Source organism: Choloepus didactylus, chromosome 18, assembly GCF_015220235.1.
Source record: "Choloepus didactylus isolate mChoDid1 chromosome 18, mChoDid1.pri, whole genome shotgun sequence".
Taxonomy (NCBI): Eukaryota; Metazoa; Chordata; class Mammalia; order Pilosa; family Megalonychidae; genus Choloepus; species Choloepus didactylus.
The window spans coordinates 23,056,944-23,080,097 of NC_051324.1; the positions used below are offsets into that span (position 1 = coordinate 23,056,944).

Here is a 23,154-nt window from a genome sequence, read left to right on the forward strand (position 1 = left end):
TTAGTAAACTATACAGCTCTTTGTGCCTCGATTTCTTCATCTGCAAAACGGGGAAAATAACAGTACCAACCACATTGGACTGTTGTAAGGGTTAAATGAGTTAGTATATGCAAAGCTCTAAAAACGGTGTCAGCAAAAAAGCTTTCAATACATGTTAACTATCACTATCTATCTATGATAATTAAGGAAAAAGAGACATTGTAAGTAAACTTTGCAGGTAACTGAAGCTGACCCCCTTTAAGGGACAAAATATCTTCTAAATATTTGCAACCATAAAAATAACAAGCCCTTTTATACACTCTCTACTTTAAGTAAAACACTCTGAACTCATCTCCAAGATCTCAGACTCTGAGACTGCCCTCTCTGACTGGATCCATTTCCGTGTCTCCACTGCAGTGACTCCAGACGAGACACCTTAGTTCTGTCCTCCTAGCCCACACCAGTGGCTGACTCTGCCTTGGCTCGTACTGAGGAAATGAAGGTCCTGAGACACAAGCTCCCTTGTGGTTGGAAGGATTATGGGTATTTTTATTTTCTCTTCTTGCTGCTGTTATCTTTCCTAAGCTTTTATAATTTTTCAGTAAATATGTACTATGTTTCTAAGGAGAGGGAATAAACAAACAATAAAGGTGGGTTAGGGGTTTTAAGGAACTTCCCTAAAGCCACTGCCCATCTTGCTCTCTCCCTCCCTTTGTGCAATGAGCCCCCGTTGTCTCAGTTCACATACAGGCTACCTTCTGCCCCAGCAGTGCCGAAACCACTCTCAAAGTTCCCCCAGCTCTTCCTAGGCAGTGCAGCCGACATGAAGCCTTGTTACGGCTATATTAGGAAGACCAGATGGTCTTTGTTTCTGTATATCTGCTTTTTTGTTCTTTTGTCCCCCATCAGCTGTCATTCTGCCTGTCAGTGTGCCTGTCTCCAGCAGTCTCACTTCCTTCTAATATGCTGTTTCTGCCAAAGGCTAGAAAACCAGATAACCAAGCCTGATAGAACAGTGTCCTAAGCAGAACAAGTGGGATAGCAGCAAAACCATGAACGAAGAGCCTGGGTTTACACTCGGGTGTGGTGTCCTCTAGTTTGGCAGCTCAAGGGCCTTTCTGGCCAACCTGCCACTTGGCAGTGCTCTGGGAGGTGACTTCTGGGTGACTGAGGCACCACTTTATCGGCACAGTCTTGTTCTGAATCCCTAGTGAACATGTGCCCATCCACTCCCCTCTTCTATTTGGACGGCTGAATCCTGTCAATTCTGTCTCTGAAATGGCGGGTGGTATGTGGTGACGATGTCACAAAGCAGTTTCTCTTCCCCTGGGGAAAAGGGCAGGCCTCTTCGTTTGGGGGAAAGCTGAGGCCCTGGCCACCCACTCATCATACACATGGCCATGATGGGTCCCTCTGCCGCTCACGTCATAGTCCTCAGCTCCCAGACCACCCCACGGCCCCTCCACCTGCCTCCAAGGACAGCTGTAATCTGGCCCCTCCTCAGCACTTTACCTTCCCTTTTCTCGTCTCCCTCGCCTCCTCCCCAGCCCACCTGGCTCTCACTCTTTTGCCTCTCAGGCAGTTCTCCCCACTGCTCCTTGCCCCAGCTCCTTGCCACCAGAGCCTTTACTTACACAGGGCTCCCCACCATCTTCTCCTTCCTGCCCAACCCTTCCCATCTTTCGAGGCCCATCTCGAGGCCCACCTCATTCATGAAGTCCTCCCAGAAACCCAAGGCCTGCGTGGTTTGGTACCGCAAAAAGTGGGGACTCAGTAGTCAGGTACATCTGGATCTGAATCCCAGCTCTGCCTCTTTCCTGCTGTCTACCTAAGGGAGAGTAACTTAACTTCTTAGAATTTCCTCTTAATATAATACCTACCTCATGGGGTTGTTGTGAGAATTGGAGGAGATAATGCATATAAAGCGCTTGCCATTATGCCTGTCAAATTGTAGGTGGTGATTAAATTATTAGTATTATTAAGTTATTAAATTATTATTAAAATCCACAGCACCCACTGTCTCTTCTTAAACAGCATCACATACACGTGGTGGTCCTTGATTCTACTGAGTATGGCCCTCTATTATATACAGTAGAATCACTTATTACCTGGGTGACTCAGCATGAAAGGCAAATAAGAGAGTACAGTCAAAATTACCCCTGAAAATCCCTTAAATTACCCACAAAGTACACTATACATGGTCTTGTGTATATTGCCATATACAAGATAGCATAATGTATACAGTTATGTACAGCATATAATAAAAGGAAATATACAAGATACAATTTTTACCATTTTAGATCGCAGGACATAGTTTCTTACACAACCTTAGAGCTGAATTTAAGTTAAATGTTCATTTGCCATGACCACACAGCATGAACTAATGTTTTAAATGGGGATCAATTTGTGTCATATGTTTAAGTCTTTTCTGCCTGAAGAGCAGGGATCATTTCTCACTTCCTTTATATCCCATCCCAGCCCCTAGCACCAGGCACACACAGGTGTTCAATGAATAATCACTGGATTTAACTGACTGATCTGAAGATGCAGGTGGAGAACAGGGTGTGAGGGGATATCCACACAGGGTAGCAACTTCAACTACCCTGTTCTCCCATGCTGGCAGCAAGGGGTGAGCAAAAGGGCCTTAGCTCTGATTCTGGCACTCGGTCAGGCACAGTGGCTGGGAGAGCTGGGGCCAGGCCAGACCTGAATCTTCTCTGGGGCAGAGGAGGCCCGAGAGGTGAAGGAAATGGTTCACTCATTCATCTCGCACTGAGTGCAATACTTCGAGGTGAACGCTGAGGGGAAGCACCAGGCCTGCTTTTTTTTCTGGGCCATCCACCATAAGACTGAGCTTCTTGAGGCAGAGGTTGTATCTTTTTGATTGTTGTAACCCCAGGACCCACCTAGCACCGGGCCATGCTCAGAAACAGCTCTGGGTACATGTTTGAGTAAGTGAGGGAAACCAGATGAAGCAGACAAAGTTCCTGCCCTCAGAAAAGGTACAGTCCAGCAGAGGGGATAAGAAATATTCCAAATAATTATAATCCAAGTTAGAATGTGCTCAATGCTCCAACATGGAGAGGGGCAACAGTAACGTTCTATGGAAGTTCAGAGGCAGGGATCTCTTCCAGTTGGGGAGTTAGGCAAGATTTTAAAGAAACAGAAAGCTTGGAGCTAGGCCATAAAGGATAGGAGGAAATTTGTAATGTGGAAATGAGGTAGGAAGGGAATTCCAGGGTGAGGGAGCAGTATAGGGAAAGGCAAAGAGGTATGAAAGCAGGAGCATGAGTGCAGACAGTAAGCTTGGATGTAGGGTAGGAGGCAAGGAAAACAAGAAGAGACAAAGCTGGAAGGGCAGGTGAGGCCCAGATCTAGTGGACCTGTGTTGTTTCTGCTGCCCATTACCCATTCCTCCTTTCTCTGCTCACAGCACTCCAGCATGCGACGTAGGCCTGGCCAGTAAGAACTTCATATCTTCTGTCCATAACAGTTGGTTCTTGAAGGCACGTGGCCCAATCAACATCAAGGAAATATAATGAAATTTTCTGGGATTACTGAGTCATACTTCTTAGCCCGCAAGTCTTGAATCTGAGGCTGTGCCACATTACCAGCTCTTGTCTGAGGACAAAGCCAACAAGGAAGATGAGCCGAGAGACAGAAAAGGGCTGGGTCCTTGGTATATTGTGTAAGTTTCCAGATAAGGCTGAACTTACAGCCAGTTCTGCCCCTGGACTTTTCAGATATACGAGCCAACACATTCTTTTATTTTAAGCCAGTTGAGCAGGGCTTTCTGTCACTTGAACTCGAAAGAGCTGTGCCTGACATCAGTGCCAGGTGAGCAGTCTAAGGAGGATGAAGGCACATGTTGAGCACCCACCCAAGTCAGGCCCAGCGCTACTTGCTCTCCTCACAAAACCCTGGGAGGTAAGTGTCGACGAAGGACGGGTTAAAAAAGCCTGGGGAACTGGGGCTTAGAGAAGTTAAGTCACTTGCGCACATCACACGGATGGTAATGTGTAGGGCGACAATTTGGACCCTGGTGTTTCTGACTCCAGACCCAGGCTCCTTTCACTCTACCACCTGCCTGGAAAACAATGGGAGTCACTGCGGAATTCTGGAGAGTGAGGGGGCATGAGGAAACCTGTGCTTTTCAGCAGAAGGACTCAGGGGAAGGGAAGGAGGATGGAAGCTGAAAGGCCATTAGAAAGTCAAGGTGACAGCCAGCCCAGGTGAAAGATCAGGAGGGTCTGCCCTAGGACGCTGGCAGAGGAGGGGGAGGAGAGAGGTGACACACAGGAGAAAGAATCAGCTGGACTCGGTTACTACTGGTGATAGATGGGAAAAGGGCACAAAGACGGTAGGAGGGGTTGGGGGAGGAAATAGAGACCCGAAGGTTTCAAGCTTGGGAGTCTCCAAGGACAGTGTAAAGCCACCAACCAAAATAGGGATGTCATGTGGAGAGACTGGTTTGGAGAGAAAGAGATAATTTGGAAAACAATGAGACCAAGGTTCTGGCTCCATTTATTCCCCCAGTTCCCTTTTAGATTAAAAAAAAAAAAAAAAAAAAAAAATCTATAAACACTGTCTCCATAAATGGATTTTAATTGTATAGTGCTTGTATTGCTAATTTGTAATGCATAAAATGTCACTAATAGGAGCACTACAGGGTGATAAAAGACAGGAGTGTGTGGTTTGGAACACAATTTTGGGAGATGGTAGCACAACAATGTAAGTGCACTGAACAAAGGTAACTATGAATACGGTTGAGAGAGGAAGATGGGGAGCATGTGAGACACCACAAGAAAGGAGGAAAGATAACGACTGGGACTGTGTAACTTGGTGAAATCTAGAGTATTCAACAATTGTGATAAAATGCACAAATATGTTCTTTTATGAGGGAGAGCAAGCAAATGTCAACCTTGCAAGGTGTTAAAAATGGGGAGGCATTGGGGGAGGGATGCAATCAGCATAAACTAGAGACTGTAACTAATAGAATCATTGTATTATGCTTCCTTTAATGTAACAAAGGTGATATACCAAGGTGAATGCAGATAAGAGGGGGGGATAGGGGAGGCATGTTAGACACTTGACATTGGTGGTATTGTCTGATTCTTTATTCTACTTTGATTTAAGGTTATTTTTCCTTTTGCTGCTTCCTAGCTGTCATTTTTTTGTTTCCTCTTTCTTTTGCCTCTCTACCTTCTTTGACTCTCCCTCCTGCCTTGTGGAAGAAATGTAGATGCTCTTGCTTAGTATGAGCAGAATGTTCAATTAGGATGAACTTAAATGTTTGGAAATGAACAGAGGTGTTGGTAGCAAGATGTGAGAATAACTAACAGCGCCGAATGGTGTGTGAATGAGATGGAAAGGGGAAGCTCAGAGTCATATATGTCACCAGAAGGAAAGCTGGAGGTCAAAAGATGGAAATGTGTAAAACTGAATCCTATGGTAGGCAATGTCCATGATCAACTGTACAAATACTAGAAATCACTTCATGAACCAGAACAAATGTATGACAATACAATTAGAAGTTAATAATAGAGGGGCATATAGGGAAGAACTATATACCTATTACAAACTATATACTACAGTTAGTAGTATTTCAACATTTTTTCATAAACAGTAACAAACGTACTATATCAATACTAGGAGTCAACAATTGAGGGGGGTTGGTTAGGGATAGGGGAGGTTTAGAGTTTCCTTTTCTTTTTTTCTTTTTTCATCTTTCACTTTATTTCTTGTCTGGAGTAATGAAAAGTTTCTCAAAATTGAACAAAAATTAAGTGTGATGGATGCACAGCTGTATGAGGGTACCCAGGGGCAAGTGATTGTACACTTTGGATCTTTGGATAATTGTATGGTATCTGAACAATCTCAATAAAAATGAAAAAAAAAAAAAAAGAGTAGAGAAACAATTGAATGTACGCTTTGTTTTGTATGACTGAATGGTATGTGAATACATCTCAATAAAATGAATTAAAAAAAAAATGTCACTAATAGAACCCGTTATTTAGGAGAGCTGGTGGGAGTCCTGTTTAAAGCCCTCAGGGCTGGGGGGCCGTGGGCCCGGCCCACTTTTGGGGCAGGAGGGCACACCCCAGTCAGTGACAGGTGCTCCCCCTGGGATGGCCACGTCAAAGCTTCCTCAGCACCAGCCCTAGGACCCCTGTCAGACGGTTCATCTGTCCTCAGAGAAAATGCCAGTTCCAAAGTGCCTTCCCTTTCTCGGGAAAGATTATCTTTTACTTCTATTGTGTGCGTCTGTGTGTAATAAAATGTCTTACTACAATGACAGTAGGCAGCGACTAGTTTTTTTAAAAGTGACTGCCACCCTTTGAGGTAACAAACTTTTTTGAAATTTTACTGGGTGCCCATGACAAGTGGCGCCCCAAGTGGAAGAGGACAGAGCTCCCAGGGATGACCTTGGGGAGGGGAACAGGGGCTGAGAGCAAACTCGGAGAGACCAAAGGGGCGCGTCCAGGGCTGGGCCCGGACACTCACCGCCTTCCGCCGGGCTCGGGGCGGGAAGAGGCGCCAGCTAAGCCAGCCCCAGGCCCACGCGGCGGCCCGCGCTTGCCGGCCCCGCCCGCCGGCCGGCGCAGAGGCGGAGCCAATGGGCAGGGCCGGTCAGCACATGCGCGGAGCGGCCCTGAATGCTCCCAGCCGGCAACGCCACAGGAGCCCGACAGAGGGCGACCGCCCCCTTCTCATTAGGCCGGCGCGGCGGAGACCGCGGGATTTCGCGTCGGCGGGGCCTGCCTGTGGGCCCCGCCCCCAAGAGGCGTCCCCGGGGAGCTCGAGGCCTGAGGGGCCTGCAGCGGCAAGATGGCCTCTCGCCTTCCCGGGGAGATAATGGCAAGAAGAGACCGGGATGAGCGCGACATCAACTTTGTTTTGATCGCCGCTCTATCCCCAAAGCCTACAACAGTCCCTACACATAGCAGACACTCAATAAATGCTCAGATTGAATAAAATAAATGAATGGATAAATAAAAGGTCAGAAGACTGTTCAGGGGGGCCCTTGAGTGTGTGTGGTGGGGAGCTGTCCTGCACAAGCAATCCAAGAGGGTCAGTGGATGGCCCCTGGCTAGCTCGGGGTGGTCAGTCACCGCTCCCCACCCCACGGTCTTAGGGCTCAGACCCTGCAGCCTGTGCCTTCCCCACAGAGCTCGAGCAACGACATACGGGCGTGTTCTCCCAAGACCAGGAGTCTGGCCCTGGCTGCCTGCAGAGACCACCCGACTGGCTGCCCCAGTAGACCCGTGGATCCCTGAGGAATCTCACCCACCGGGGATTTCCTCCAGCCCCCGGGGATTTCCATGCCTCTGCTTAGCCAGGCTGCCACAAGGCTCATAGCCAAGGGCCAGCCTTGAGGATAGTTCCCCAAATCGCTACAATGCTGCTGCTCCAAATCTCACCAAGACTTGGATCACTTCGCAGTCTACTAAATGCTCCACATACACCATATTCCCTACCCCTGCCCCCTCTAGCAGACATGAGAGAAGCAGCATAACGAAGCACTGATCATCTCTTTTTCATATAAATGATATCCCTTCTCTATTTCCACCAAAGTAAAAAGGGTCAGTTGCACTGACTTAACTAAAATTATCAGTAAGGACTTACTAGGTGTGAGAGTTGGAGGCCTCTGATGCTTATTGTAAGAGACAGAGAGGCTCCCTTAGACAGACCTTGGCTTTCTTCAAACACTGAACATTCAATAAATATTTGAGGATCTGCATGTTTCACCTCTAGGGGCCCCTATTGAGTCTGTTTCTAGAACTCTTTGAAATAAAAATAAAGCACAAACCTATACCTCTGGAGGCTCCTACTGAGCCTGTTTCTAGAACCCTTTGAAGTAAAAATAAAGCACAAACCCAGTCTCCATAGAAGCAGGAAGGAAGAAGCAAAAGCTTCTACCTTTCCTACCAACCCACCACCTCCGCATTAACAGCCCTGGCCAAATCCACTGGGGCGTGTAAGCACCTGTGCGTTACAGAGCTGGGCAGAAGACACGCTTGGTGAGGTGGGGAAGCACTGCCCCAGTTGTGGTGGCACACAGCCAGGGACCTGCTGGCCCTAGGGCATCAGGATTCCAGAGTTGGCAAAGGGTAGAAATTGCCAGAGAGGACAAACCTTTGAGAAGGAGAGATAATGCCAACAAGGACAAGCCCTCAAGAGCTCCACTATTTCTTTCTAGGAGCTGTCCAGAGCTGCACTGTCCAACGTAGTAGCCAGTAGCCACATGTGGCTCTTTAAATTGAAATTAAATTGTATTTGAAACAATGGGGGTACTTCTGATTTAATTTAAATTAAATAAAATTTAAAGTTCAATTCCTCAGTCATACTGGCCACATTCCAAGTGCTCAATAGCCAAATTTGGCTAGCAGCTACCAAATTGGATAGCATAGATTATGGAACATTCCTGCAAAATGTTCTATCAGAGGACAGGTCTGATCTAGAGGTTCCTCTTTCAGCTTGTCCTGGTTTCCTTGCCCAAGCCTATACACACAGATATATTCCCCACCCCAAAGTCTGCTTAGACCCCTGTCCCCATGAGCCCTGAGACCCAGTACTTGGCCCCCAGGCCTCAGAAAGAGGTGGGAGAGGGAACTGTAGCCACAGTTTAACACCCAGCCTGGGAACAGAAACCAGATGCCAAGGGGCTGAAAAGGCAAGGCTGAATGGAAGCCTGTCCCCAACCCATGACATCCCAGGCCTGGGAGAAAGCCCCTTAGTGCCACACAATCATTCCTTGTTTCTGCAGTCTCTGGGCCATGCATGGGTAAGACATCTGGAATGCGGTGGCCTGAGGCCCTGGAGGGCTTCCCCACAGCCCCCGCTGCTGGACTCCTCTGATCCTGGTGTTCCCAGAGAGAGAAGTCCCAGCAGCATCCTGAACTTTCAAGGGCAAATAAGGCCAATGAAGTCCCAACCTGGGCACATGCCAGGGGTCCTGCTGTGGGGCAGCGAGGACCATAACTGGACTACTCACTGCATTAGCAGCTGGCTGAACTAAATGAGGCAGAAGAGGACATGCTGGAAAAGAGACTGCAGTCTGCTGGAGAGGCTCAAACCAGCTCCATTAGCCTTGGATCCAAAGAAGAACAAGGGGACAGGGCACTGATCTCACCACCATCACATTGTATCACTGGGACTCAACCTGAGGGGTTTTGCTGTAGCAATTAGAAAATGTGAACGGGAAAGGCCGGGCAAGCTCGTGTGTGTACAGACCAGGGAACTGACAGGTTGGGGGTGCCTCTCGGCTCTGTGCCTCAGTTTTGTCCTCAATTCCTTTTCATTCCTAATCCCGATGTGCTCTCATGGGCAGGACAGGCGTGAAGAGAGAAAGATCCAAAAAAGTAGGGTTTGTTTAACTGGAAAACAAGTAAGTAGAAATAAGCCTGGCACTCTAAATGTATTGGCATCAGCCAAGAATGTGACTGGGGGAAGTCACAGAAAAAGCAGTACAATTTTAAAAACTGGCATCACCCAACAGACCAGATTGGAAACTCAGGGCAAAGCAATCCCACTCGGAGGGCATCGTGTGACCCTGAGTCAGTGTGGTGAACTTGCCGGGCCTTATTCCCCTATCTCCACCTGAAAGGCACTTTAGGCAAAAAGCACCAGTGTGGGGGCAACAGTAAAGCTGCCCCCTTCCATGCACACAGCTGAGCAGAAGACACGCTTGGTGAGGTGTGGAAGCACTGCCCCAGTTGTGGCAGCACACAGCCAGGGACCTGCTGGCCCTAGGGCATCGGGATTCCAGAGTCGGCAAAGGGTAGAAATTGCCAGAGAGGACTAACCTTAAGCAGGGCCTGTGGCACTCCTGCGGGCAGACAGTCCCCAAAGCATCCTGGGGGGCAGCACATCCCAATGTGTCAGGGACATATAGATTATGATGACAATGTCACTCACTTTTGAGCACTTACTATGTGCCCAGGAACTAGTCTAAGTAATTTATAAGTACTGATTAATTCTCAAAACAACCTTACAAGGAAAGGACTATTATTATATTCATTGGGCAGACAAGAAACATGAGGCACAGAGAGATGAAATAATTTACCCAAGGTCACCCAGTCAGTAGGAGGTAGAGCTAAGATTCGAACCCAGGCAGTCCATCTCCAGAGTCCGTGCCTTAAGCAATGTATAACAACGTATTAATAACACATACAGTCCTGATTTGTGGGCCCTTCTTCCTAGGCTGCCTTGCTCTTCTTTCTCTTCACAGAATGAGCTGAAAGCAATTCCTAGAGCCAAAGCAGCCCTTCCATCCAACTCCATATCAGCCAAGCATCTGTTTCTATGGCAACAATAAGAGAGCTGCAGGTTTCGGATTTTGAAGAGAATGGGGCTGGGGGGTAGGGGACTCTATAGCATAGGTCCTTCTTTCAGAGGCACAGAAAGAAACTTCAAAACCAGTGGTCTAAGGAGGATAAAGAGGTTGGGGCAAGGGGGGAGGGGGAGGGACCCAAGGCCCTGAGAGAAGCAGGAAATCTCTGCCTTCTCCTGCCCCAGAGGCCAATCCCTGTGGTTTGGGGCCAGCCTTCCTCTGGACAGAGAAGGTAAGGGCTAGTTAGGACAAGCTGGTGGCAGAAATGCTTTGGCAAGGTCTTAGGGAAAAGGACTACCAGTCTAAATTCTGCAGTGTGTGTGTGTGTGTGTGTGTGTGTGTGTGTGTGTGTGTGTGTGTGTGTGTGTGTGTGTGTGTGTGTGTGTGTGTGTGTGTGTGTGTGTGTGTGTGTGTGTGTGTGTGTGTGTGTGTGTGTGTGTGTGTGTGTGTGTGTGTGTGTGTGTGTGTGTGTGTGTGTGTGTGTGTGTGTGTGTGTGTGTGAGACACCCAGGCCATTCCCAAGCTGGCTGTCCTGCCCCAGAGCCCAGTTCTGCTCCCCAGATCAGGGCCAGGTAATTCTGGGTGGAGGCAGCCCTGAGAGAGCAATGCATACAGATGCCCGCACAGGGTGGCTCACCTCCCATGAGGGAGGGTGAGGGCATTTTGGGTGGGATGATCAGACTGGCACCCATTACCTTCCCCAAGCCTCATTCCTGCCTGCCCCAGAACCTCACCTAAACAAGAAACGCCAGTCATTGTCCAGAAATCCTGAGGCCAGAATTCCAGTCTGCCAGTGGAATGGGGGCTCTGCCAGGCAAAGCCAAGTGCTAAGGGGATGAGGGATGTTTGCTGGTCACTTGATTCCAGGAAGACAGACCACAGCGGTCCCCCCAGGCTCTTCAGGCGGCAGGCCCAGTTTCCCTCTTGCCGCTATTGATCTTGACTTTGGGCCAACTGAGTGGGGACTCGGCCTCTGCCTGTGTCCTTTAGGTAACCCAGGCCACCTGCTGAGGAGGGATGCAAGGCTGGGTCCCCCAGTGCCTGATGTGCCAAGCACATGGGCTTCTCCAGTCTGGGCAGCTCCACAGAGGGCAAGGTAGAAGATGCCAGCCCACCCTGGGAAGAAACCTTTGACTTCTCTGAAGCCAGGGCTCCCACAGACAGCTCCACAACCAAACCAGTCCACAAATGAGAGAGCTGGGGGTGGGGAGGGGAAGGATACAAGGACCCAGCAGTCCTAACACAAGATCGTACCAGACCCTTCCCTTTGCCATGTGCCTGGAAGGTTCCACTGGAATCTCCAGATACTGTCCCCTTGATGTGATGGAGCCAGGGATGAAACTGGGTGTCACAGAAAGTTATGATGGCCTCATGCTGCCTGACAGTGCTGTCACTGCTTGGCCTCCAGCCCATGCCACCCTGGGCTAAGAGCTCTCTTTTGGCAGATGTCTTCTGTTCTAGAGAAAGCACAGGCCCCCAGATCTCAGGGATGGCACCGACAGCCTCTCTCCTCCACAGAACCAAGCTCAGGGTGCGACACAGAGCAAGTGGTGTTCATCAAGGCTGGCTGACAACCTGCACCTGGCCTTCCTAGAGCACCACACCACCCCTCCTTCCTGCCCCTCTCTCAGCTCTCTTCTGCCCCAGAACCAGGGGCAGCCATACAGTCCTGTGCCTGAGAAGAGAGCCCAGGAAGTGCCCTTCGAGAAATCTCCCCCCGGCTTGTACCTTGCTTGTCACAGGGCATGGCAGTGAAAGAAGCTAGGGAGGGAGGGAGGAAGTGAGTCAGCTCCTTGCAGAAATGGGAAGGGGAGGGAGGAGCTGGCAGAACTGAGATCAGGGGGCAAGGGGCACAGAGGCCGGAAAGGTCATTAAAAAAAGGAAGCAGGCCCAGAGGCACTGGGGCCCATCGAGTAGAGGACAGATACAGGTGACAAATTCAGCAGTGCTACTTCCTGCCAAGGCTGGGTGGCCTCCATAAGCCAAAGACCCTGGGTCTGGCAGGCATGGCCCTACCTGCGGATGGAATCCAAGGCGCTCCCCTTCCTGACTCATGTACCAGCCAGAGGAAGTGAGGCCTTGTGGGATACGGCCAGTCTCCCTCGCTCCTCGCAGAGGTGGAGGCTATAGGCTCTAAGGCCTCCCACTGTCTCTGCTGAGCTCCACGGTCCAGAAATTCAGGTGCCCCCTGACCTGGCCCAGTGGGGAAGGCAGATGTTTGTGTCTCCCAGAGGGGATCAAAACTGAGCCTGGGCCCCAAGAGCAGAGTAGTTGGGGCAGCCCCAGATGCCAGCCCTGCCCTCTCTAGTAGCCCTTGCCCATGCAGGAGCTGTCCCCAGGCTCCAGCTGGAATCTGTTGCTCTGACTGGGAAAAAACTCTTGCCGTGAGAATTCCCAGCCTGCTGACATTCCAGCATGCAGGCTGCCCGGGGGAAAAGCAGCAGGAGGGAAGAGGAGGCCTTGAGTCCTGCTGGGCCATGGCCACTTTCTTGGAGACCTGCAACCACTAAGACAGGCACATTCCTCCAAGTTCCCCGGGCCGGATCCTGTGTGGCCCCATGTAAACCTGAGTCTGCTCGGCAAGCCTGGTGCCTTCATTGGGGTCCCCAGAGCAGGGCAGGAAGCTGGGACCCTCCTCCTACAACCCCTTCCCCTGGCTCCTGCTTCAGGATGCCTACCAAGCATGTCTTTCTTCTACTCCTGCGAGACATTCCAAGTCCCCAGGGACACAGAAAACAGAGTGAGTGGGTGCAGGCAGGAAGGGGTAACCCTACAGCCGAGCCACCAAGGCCAGCTGGGAACGAGCATTCTAGGAACCAAAACTGCTAACAAGGAAAACTGGACAGAGAGAATGGGAAACCTGCCTGCTGACACTTGGGCTCCCTTCCTCTGGGCTAATCCCCAGGAGAGGCTGAGAGGCTGACTATAGAACCATTTTCCACTCATTCAACAAATGTCCACTGCTCTCCTGAAGTGCTTCTGTTCTGGAGAAATTAACTCATTAATTACAACCTTGATGGATGCTGTGCCAGTGTGAATGTATTATGCTCCCCAAAATGCCATTATCTTTGATGCAGTCTTGTGTGGGCAGACATATTAGTGTTGATTATATTGTAAATCTTTGATTGTTTCCATGGAGATGCGACCCACCCAACTGTAGGTGATAACTCTGACTGGATAATTTCCATGGAAGTGTGGCTCTGCCCATTCAGCTTGGGCCTGGATTAGTTTACTAGAGCACTATATAAGCTCAGACAGAAGGAGTGAGCTTGCTACAGCCAAGAGGGACACTTTGAAGAATGCACAGGAGCTGAGAGAGGAGCTGCAGCTTACAGAGGCATTTTGGAGACAGCCTCTGAAAGCAGACTTTTGCTCTGGAGAAGCTAAGAGAGGACAAATGTCCCAAGAGCAACTAAGAGTGACATTTTTGAGGAACTGCAGCCTAGAGAGGAATGTCCTGGGAGAAAGCCATTTTGAAACCAGAACTCTGGAGCAGACGCCAGCCATGTGCTTTCCCAGCTAACAGAGGTTTTCTGGACACCATTGGCCATCCTCCAGTGAAGGCACCCGATTATTGATGCATTACCTTGGACACTTTATGGTCTTAAGACTGTAACTGTGTAACCAAATAAACCCCCTTTTATAAAAACCAATCCATTTTTGGTATTTTGCATCCAAGCAGCATTAGCAAACCAGAACAGATGCTATGAAGGAGAAGATGGGGTGCTGCCTGGGTGGGGACCTGAGTGGTCTGCGGCGATCAAGGAAGACTTCCCTCAGGAAGTAATATTCCAACTGAGGCCAATGTGTATGAGTGTATGAGGGTGAGCAGGGAAAACCATTATAGACAAAGGAACAGCAGGGACCGGGTGGTAGAGACCAACGAGAATACTGTTGCACACCCACCACCTGCTGGGCACTCTGCTGGGCCATGCTTCCCAACCTTTCACACACCCAGGAAACAACAGTGCACAGACCCAGGCAACACAGGAGGGGAAGCCCTGCTCTAGGTCAAAGGTGAGACCCCGGGGATCCTGCCACTCCAAGTGCCATGGAGATCAGTAATAGCACACCAGTAAGGGCCAAAGAGGAGAAAGGGACAATGTTTATGCCTCCCCAGATCTAGCAGGGAAATGCATGCATAAGGGACAACTGTCTGTACCTCCTCCTTCCTGTGGGATTAACCCAAATGTTGCCAAGCCTTTCTCCCTCCTAAGGCTGCCAGAGGCCCTCTCACGGCTTCCCTCAGTACCTCTCCAAACTCCCACAAGATGCCATCCTGCCTGCTGACACTTGGGCTCCCTTCCTCTGGGCTAATCCCCAGGAGAGGCTGAGAGCAAGTCACATCCTTCTGCAACACAGACCTTCACACCATCTCCAGAGGAAGGCAAGAATGGGCAGTTAACCCTGGCTCCCAATTCCCTTCTGGAGGGACAGAGACAAGGTGAGAGGACTTCCAGTGACCAGGGGCAGCAGGAGTCAGAAGGGCCCAGCCTGAGCTGGGCTGCAGATTTACAGAGATACCCAAATATTGCCTCCCCTGACCCTGTTCAGCACACTGGTGAAGAGCAAGGAGCGGGTGGCCCGAGTTCAAATCCTGGCAAGCCACTTAATACCTGTGGAACCGTGGGCAACTCACTTAACCTTAACCTCCCTGTAATCCAGTTTCCTCATCTGTGAAACAGAGATCTTTATAATTAACTCCTTTGTAGGGTTGTGGTGAAAGTTAAATGAGTAAATACATGGAAAGCATCTAGAATGTGCCTAACATACAGCGCTCACGAGCCATCACCCTCACTGGTGCCATGACTTCTCAGGTCCTCCCTTCAGGGCATTTCTTTCCAGCTGGGTTTTGGTCAAGCCATTAAACACCATGTACGGAGCATGATGTGCCAGGCACTGTGCTGGGTGCCACACAGAATGCTGAGCAAACACCCTGCATTCTCCCTTGACCCAGAGCCTGGGCAGCATGGCTGAGCTGGGGCAGAGCGCCGTGCCCTGGTTCCGAGGTACATGTGGTGGGAGGTTAAGGGAGGAGGAGGAGGCTGTTTCCCAACCAATCTGGAGCCAAAAACTGAAAAAATGAGCTTTGCTGTCACTGTCCCCTGTCTTTAACAGAACAGAAGCTGCTGCCAAACAGCAGGACTCTAGGGTTGGCAGGGGCCCCCCCTAAACTGCACAGCAAGGGCAGGGAGGCATGGAAACGCCCCTCCTTCGCAGAGCCTGTCTGGCCTAGTGGGTGCCTACGGTGCTGCCGGACGCCTGGGGCACATCCGTGTCTGCTGCCCGGAACTGTCAACAGAGACCTGCCCAGGCAGCAGGGGAGCCCCCAGCCCGACTAGGTTGCTGGTGCCCCCCGCCAGATGCTGCTCTCCAACCCCGGGCCGCGGTGAGCAAACTCCAGCAGCTTAGTGCTGTGCTGTGGGACGGAGGGGGCCCTGCTGGCAGGCAGAGCACGTGCTTGTGGTTTCTGGGAAATGCTGCAGAGATTTGCAGCATTTTTAAAATGCTTGTGTTCCCACCCACCACACACCCCCCTTCACCCCACTCCCTACCACCCCAGTCAGGGTGTTTGCATATCTGGTATTTTCCAGAACATTTCAATGTAAATAAGGGAGATAAGAAGAGAGAAGAGGGCAGGGTGGCGTGGGTGTCAGGGCAGGCCAGGGGGTTTCTAGCCAGAGCCGGAAGGAGCTAGGGCAGGTGGCCCCAAAGCCCTACCCCCACGCCAGGGCTCCAGCCTGGGTCTGCAAAAACAACCAATGACTGCGGCACATACCCACACCCAGTTCAGTGTGGCCTGGGCACTGTGCCCACCACCCACAGGCTGGGTGGCCAGGGCGCTCTGGGGCTGCAGTTTGTTTAGCATCTTATGGGGACAAACGCAGAGTGGTGTCTCTGAGGAGAGAGAATGGAGACCCAGCAGAAGCGGGGTGGCCTGGTGCCCCACTCCACCCTTGTGGTCCCGTGTACCCCATTAATCCAGGATAGAAACCACCCCCCAAAATGCTCCCAAAGGCCCCCTCTCCCCCACAGTTCTCATGTCCTTGATACCTGCCCGATGGTCCCACTACTTTAACCCTCATTACCAAAAGGACTTAGTTTTGGTTTCACTCTGGGCCCAAGTCAGGGCTCTCACATGGGGAGACCCCCTGATGCCAGAGGTGCCTGAAGCTTTGGCTTGAAATGAAGCTAAAATTTCCTGTTTAAAAAAAAAAAAATATCCAAGGATCATTTGGAGTAAAATTAGGAACAGAAGCATTCGAGAGCACTGAGCCCAGGCCAGCACCCAGCAGCTCCACCCCCACCAGACCCCCTAGGAGAGCTGAATGCTCAGACACGGCCAGGCAGTCCTGCAAACAGCACAGTTTTTGAGTCTCCCCTTAGAATCGTGTAGGCCCCGCTCCTGGCAGCACCCAGGGGCCCTGGGGACGAGGTTGATGAGGCTCATACAGTTCCCACTCAGACCATTTCTAGGGCTTCCACTATAGGGAAGGAGGTCCCCTGCCCTTCTCCCAGATGTGGGCAACGCTAACCACAAGGCCATGCTGACTGAGCCTGCAGTCAGCTACAAGGCTACGGAGCACCAGGGGCCCCTCTCTCCCTCCAGTTGGATGCTTTAAACTTAGAGCTAAGGGAAAAAACTGGGGACAGAAGCATCAAGAATCTCCACTGGAAAGAAAACCTTACCAGCAGAAGGGTGGGAGAGCGCTGGGATGGATTCATCAAGGAGGCTGCAAAATGACCTTCTCTGGATGGCTAGAGAGAGCGGCCAGGGACTAACCTTCCTAAGCATTTACTACCTGCCAAAGTTTCACGGAAGTGATCTCACTTAACACATAAACATGCTTGTTTTATAGAAAGACCCACAAAGTGTAGTATCAGAATAAAAAGCCATAGTTTCCCTTTAGCCCCCAATCCTGTGCTCCTTAGAGATAAGTGGAGTTAGCTGGGTGTGCATGCTTCTCTGATTTAAACTTTTTAAAGTTTAACCTTGGGGAGGTTAGAAGAATGCCCATTTCATAGAGGAGATCACGAGTCATCCTCTTCAGGAGGCCTCTCCTAATCGCCACCCCTTCCCTCTAGGCAGAACAGGCCACTTCTCCTTCCTGCCCCACTCTGTACCTGTACAGCCTGACAGCTCCAGAGAGCTCAGGAAAACAGACTTGACAGGGACGGGCTGCAGGCCTCCTTTAAAGCCCCACATCTCCCCTCCCGCCTGTTCTTGAAAGCTTAGGGAGGCAGTGCTTCCTGGGTAGGGCCCCCATGCAGGCCTGCTCCTCTGGCTCTTGATGCCGGGGGATAACCGCATTGGCCAGGGTTTGGCCAGATGGGCTTTTCCGAGCTCAGCAGAGGCATGTCCTTCTGGCGGCTGGGCAGTGTCCCCAGACTATCCACTTGTCCCCTGGATGCAAACAGGAGAGGCCAGCCCTCTTCTCTCCCAGGCCCTAGTCCCCAGCCTGGCCTTGACGCCTTCCTCACTGGGCCCTGACTTTCCCATCCAGGCTCATGGAACCAGGGGAAGAAAATCTGATCCAACTGGGGTTTTAAGAGCCTCATCTTTAGCAACACCTCCCCTAACCTGGACAAACTCAGGGAACAATTTGCCTTTGGAAAACTTAAGAGTAACTGCTCCATAAACAGATGCCCTCCAAATCTCCTCTGAGGAACAGAGGAAAGAACTCATCATCGTCCCCCAAACCTGGAGGTCACACTTGACCCCTCCTCTCCCTTACCCCCCACCCAGATGGTCACCAAGACTAAAGCGCCTACTTCCATCACCCATGCCTGATACTTCTCTCCACGCCACTGCTTCCTCCCAAGTCAGGCCTCCATCCTTCCACTAGGATGACAACAATAGCCCTCGCTCTTCTCCCCACACCACCCTGGCTCCACTCCAAAGCGTTCTCCAGAAGCAGCCAGGGAGATTTTCTAAAATCTGTTTCTATTACTCCCTTATTAAACCGCTTCAGTACCCTCAGGTTCAAGTTCAGGTTCCCCAGCCCCGCTCACAAGGGCCTACATGACCTGGCGCCTGCTCACCTGTCCTGCTGCTTCTCTCGACACTGGCTCCACGCACACCAACCTCAGCTCTATTCCCCAAAAGTGTCATTCTAGCTCCTACCTCTAGGTCGTGGCATGTGTCTAAATCAGCCGTCCCCTTCCTCCCGCCTCCCCTTTGCTTAGATCCTGCTCAGATGTCAGCTTTCACTGTCCCACCCCACAAGAGTACTCGAAGCCCCTCTTCTGCGCTCCCTTAGCCCCTTGTCCTGACACCCGTCATTGAGCTCCTCAAATTGTATTGTCATTGTCTGGCTTCTTGACTCCTTCCCCTATGAGCAACTTGGGGCTGCGATGAGGTGCTGCTCACTCTGGAACCCAGGTCCTAGCACACAGCAAGTGCTCAATAAATGTTTGTGGAGTGGATGGGTGGGCAGAGCATAGATGACAGAAGAACGAGTTGCTTCACTCAAGCCTGCTGAGTGATTTCTATTAGGCCCCAAGTCTATCCTACCACCATGGCCCACCCCTACTCCCATTGGAACCCTGTATAGCAGCTACAGGGGCCCGTGAAGAAGGCGTGAGCCAAACATTCTGGACACACACTATGTGTGAGGGAAACCCACGGGGCTGTCTCTCCCGGGAGACTTCTGAGCAGGCCACAGAGTGAAGCCAGGGGGCCTGGCCCCCATCTGTGTGCAAGAAGGGAACAGATGGCCAGCCAGCTCCCTCAGAGCTCCCCGGGGACAGGCAATGTGTGGACTCAGTTGATGGACGATGGCCTGGCGGGCAGGGTGGCCGCCAGGAGCTGTCCCTATGGGGCTAGAGCCGTCAGGGTGCCCCGCCCAGGAGCACGGAGGAGGTGGGAAGACTCCTCTTGGCCTAGAACTGGGATTAGAACTGCTGCCAAGAAAAGGAGCAGGAGTAGGAGCAGGAGGAAGAGGAGGAGGAGATAGAGGCTGAGGGCCGCAGAAGAGGCTGTAGCACTCCCACGCTAGTTCCCAGGGTCTCCCTCAGGAAGCTAGAAATGCCAGGCTCACCCTCTTCTTCTCTGTTTGTGGCATGAGTCCCCATCACCCTATCCAGTTGGGAAAAAATACAGGTTTCCTCCAAGCACTGTTTCTTATCGTCTTGTCAGATGGCTCTTCATGAATCATGGATGGGGAAGGGATTTTCTACTGTGTCCCCTGCCAGACCCCCCAGGCTGATACCTGGGGAGGTCCTCTGGGCACCAGCTGGGATTGTCCCATGGGGGCTGAAGTGAGCCAGCATTTCAGGGATACCAGCTGTAACTTGGAATCCACCAGGGCCCCCAAAACTGAACCATCCACTTCCCCAGGGATGGGATAGCAGCAGCTAGTTGGGAAGGGAGAGTGGCTGGGAAACATGAGATGCCAGGATGATCTCTGTGCTATAAAGAGAAAACTAAACAGCATCTGGGATGCCAGGCCCAGGGCCCCACGGAGCCCTGTGCTGCGGTTCAGCAGGGAGCTGGCAACAGTCCCTGGGGGGATTCTTTAAGAGGAAGAAAATTCCATCTGCTAAAAGCAATATTCATCTGGGAGAAAGCAGACAGGCACGGCAACAAGTTACAGTCTTGGGTTCTGAGACAGACTTTTACCCCTCGTGGTTCCCTGTGTTCAGTCCAGCCCGGAGGATGAAACACAGTAGGCACTCAATGTGTGTTTCTGGAAGGAAATGAGTCTTGAGTCCTTCCCTGGCTTCCAAACAGGCTCCCTCCCACTTGTAGCCCCTCCCTGGCTAGTAAAACTCTCTGAAGGCAACGAGCCTCAGTGGAAAGGAAGGCCAGGAACCCAGCTCCACTGCGTCCTGCCGGAGGCTGACCCTGTGGCTCCCAGCGCCCTCCGGGCAGCCATCCCGAGCATCCGCTTCCGCTCCCTGGGAGAAAGCAGAGACCAGGACTCTGCCTGCTTCCTTAGCATTTCCTCCATCTGATTTTGACATTTCTGGCCAGTCACTTAGTGCTGAAAGATCCTGGCCAGGCTGTGCGCTGGTCAGGCTGCAGGGGACAGATCTGGCCAGTCCTAGAACCCACGACTACCAGGAGGGGATGGCCAGAGGTCACCTTTTGTCCTTCCTGTGCTGTCTCCAGGAAAGACATTCCAAACTGAAACATAGCCACCTATCCAAAGACCTCTACGGTTAGAGACCTTGGATCCCCCGTAGAGACCTGCTCATACATCCAATTTAAATCTCTTCTGCCCTTATGTCATCCTCTTCCGCTGCTGTTTTGTATGGGCAGGATAACAGTTGGGCTCCCAGGGACAGTCGGGATATACCATCTCTGCAGGCTACATCCCTGTCACTTTTCTAGGGCCATGCTTTTGCTTCTAGGATGGTTAAAAAAGACTCTTGGAGGCCAAATGATCTTTTATAAAGTATAAATCGGATCTGGTCACACCCCTGCTTCAAATCCTACAATGGCTTCCCATTTCACTGGGATAAAATGTAAACCCTTACCACGATTTACAAGACCCTCCATGATCTGGCCCCTGCCTATCTCTGCAACCTCACCTGGAATTCAACTCCTCACTCAGGGCAGGAGGCGGCTCTGGCCTGATGTCATCTTCCTGGGAACCAAAACCAGAGCAGCTGTCCATCCCTGATGTTCCATGACAGCCTGATTCAAAATAATCTTTTTTTCCCTCACCTATAATGTCCAAGTAACATGAAACTCCTACATTTTAGTGTCCAGACTATCTCTCATATCTGGAAGGGGCACATGTTAGCCTACAAGCCCCAATGTGGGGCTCAGGAAACATCGTCCCCGAACCCCTGACCCATCCTTGTATCATGAAGCCCAACACTTCCACAGCAGTTACCAACCATCAAACCCCTCCTGAGGACCCCAGAAATTCGGCCAAAGTTCAGATAGAACTTGATGTAGCCCAACACCCTCGAGGAAAGCCTTATGTTGAATTCAATCAAGTCAACCCAATAGACGTAGAACACTGGAGAGAAGGCAGCAAGCCAGGAGGCCCAGAACTCGACCGGAGTGAGCCTTTGGGGTCATGCCCTCAGCTCCGAGACAAGGTAAAGATATGACTCCTTTCCATGGGGCTCTGGCATGGGGGACACCCTCCCCTGACGTCACTTCTCCCCCCGGCCAGGTAAGTTGCCCTGGAGCCAGGGAGTGGCCTGGCTCCGCACTCACACACCTGCTAGGTTGACTGAAGCTCTTGGGTGCGCCAATCCCCCACCTAAATAGAATGGCAGGAGATGCCAGCATTCCCGACCCCGGCTCGCCCCTGGCAGCCCAGGTAGACACTCACATCGGCCGGCTCCCTGCGGGGTCCCTCGCCGCTCCGCAGCCAGCTCCGGCTCAGCTCGCTGAGCTCTGGAATGGGTTGCACCTTGAGCCGCACGCTGTCCCCAGACTGCCGGATCATCTCCACGATCTCGTCCCTGGATTTGCTCTCCACATTGTGTCCATTAATTTCCACCAGCCGGTCGCCTGGCACCAACCCGAGGGCCAGGTCCTTGGTGCCCGCACCGGGCTCGGCAAAGTGAACCACCCGTCGATAGGGCTGGCCCTCGGGGCCCCGATCCAGCATGGTTGTGCGCCGCAGGGAGAAGCCAAAGTCTCCGGTGGGCCGCCGTTGCAGCTCCAACTCCCGAAGGGCAGGCAGGGAGGGAGGCACCACCGGGGGCAGGCGCAAGTCCACCGGGAACCTTTTAGTCACTAGCTCGGGGACTCGGGACCGGGGCCCTGCTCGAGGGGCGCCAGGGCCAGGATGCTGCAGCAGCTGGCCCTCTAGAGTCCTCAACTCCACCTGCGGGGACGGGGCGGCCGAGTGCTCTGAGGGGGTGGAGGTTTCGGAGGCGCTTTCATCCCGGCTCCGCTGGGAGAAGGAGAAGCGCTTAGCAATCATCTGTGAGTTCTGCTTGGCCAGGGACCCGAACTTGGCTGCCCGCTGCAGCACGGAGCCGCGGAAGCTGCCTTCCTCCCCCTTGAGGTCATCGCTGGAGCTGGCTGTGCTCAGGTGGCCCGAGTCCAGGATGACGCTGCCCCGGTTGCTATCGGAGTCGAGGTCGGTCAGGTGCAGGTCGGAGCCGCTGGCCACCTTGATGGGGATGGGGTTGGAGATTTCCAGGCGCGTCTTGGATTCACGCTTGGAGGAGCGGTTCAGGTTGAAAAAGCCGCGACGCAGGCTCATCTCCTCCAGGCTCCGCAGCTCTGCCGCGGACATCCGCTCCTTCTTCTCCTTCTTCTCCTTCTTCTCCTTCCGCCCACCATCTTTGTCCTTGTCTTTCTTCATTAAGTTAAACATGGTGGGGGGAGGGTGCTGTTTTTAGGGGTGGCACCCCCAGAAGATTACAGGTGCTTAGCACAGGAGCTTTCTACCCCACCTTGCCGCTGCAAACCAGAAACACAGAGAAGGAGAAAAGTTATTCAAGCAGAGCCTCTTCCTGGGTCTCCAGCCCAGACTTGGCCAAATACTAAGCACAGCTGTCCCTCACTATGTGCTGGGCACTCTGCTTTACACAACAGTGTCTCAGTTAATTTAATCCTTATCACATTTCCATTGGTCTATACTGTTATTACCCCCACTGTACAAACAAGGAAATTTGAGGCTTAAATAAGGTAGTAAACACCCGGACTCCAAAGCCTGTCCTTTCCTTTAAACTCTGATGGAACGAGGCTTAGGTGGGCCTGGAGGTGACATCTGGGAGACCTGCCCTGCTGGCAAGAGGATATGTTAAACTCACCCGGGACCCGACTTAAGATTCAAACACAGAGGGAGAAGGTAAGGGACTCTGCACCATCACCTCCCACAGCCAGTGTCCATTATGGCAACGGACATCAGACGCTACTGGGC

General features: G+C 51.7%; 1 protein-coding gene across 7 annotated transcripts in view; it reads right to left on the reverse strand.

Moving 5' to 3' along the window:
• MYO18A (myosin XVIIIA) overlaps nucleotides 1-23,154 on the reverse strand; it is a 95,408-nt gene that overhangs the window by 63,342 nt on the left and 8,912 nt on the right. For 5 of the 7 annotated variants that reach the window (XM_037807914.1, XM_037807912.1, XM_037807913.1 and 2 more), the window contains exon 1: nucleotides 21,607-22,605. In XM_037807914.1, the coding sequence (XP_037663842.1) occupies nucleotides 21,607-22,605 (999 nt within the window). Of the gene's footprint in view, nucleotides 1-21,606; nucleotides 22,692-23,154 lie in introns of those variants that run through there. The other 2 variants (XM_037807910.1, XM_037807909.1) reach the window with 1 other exon arrangement.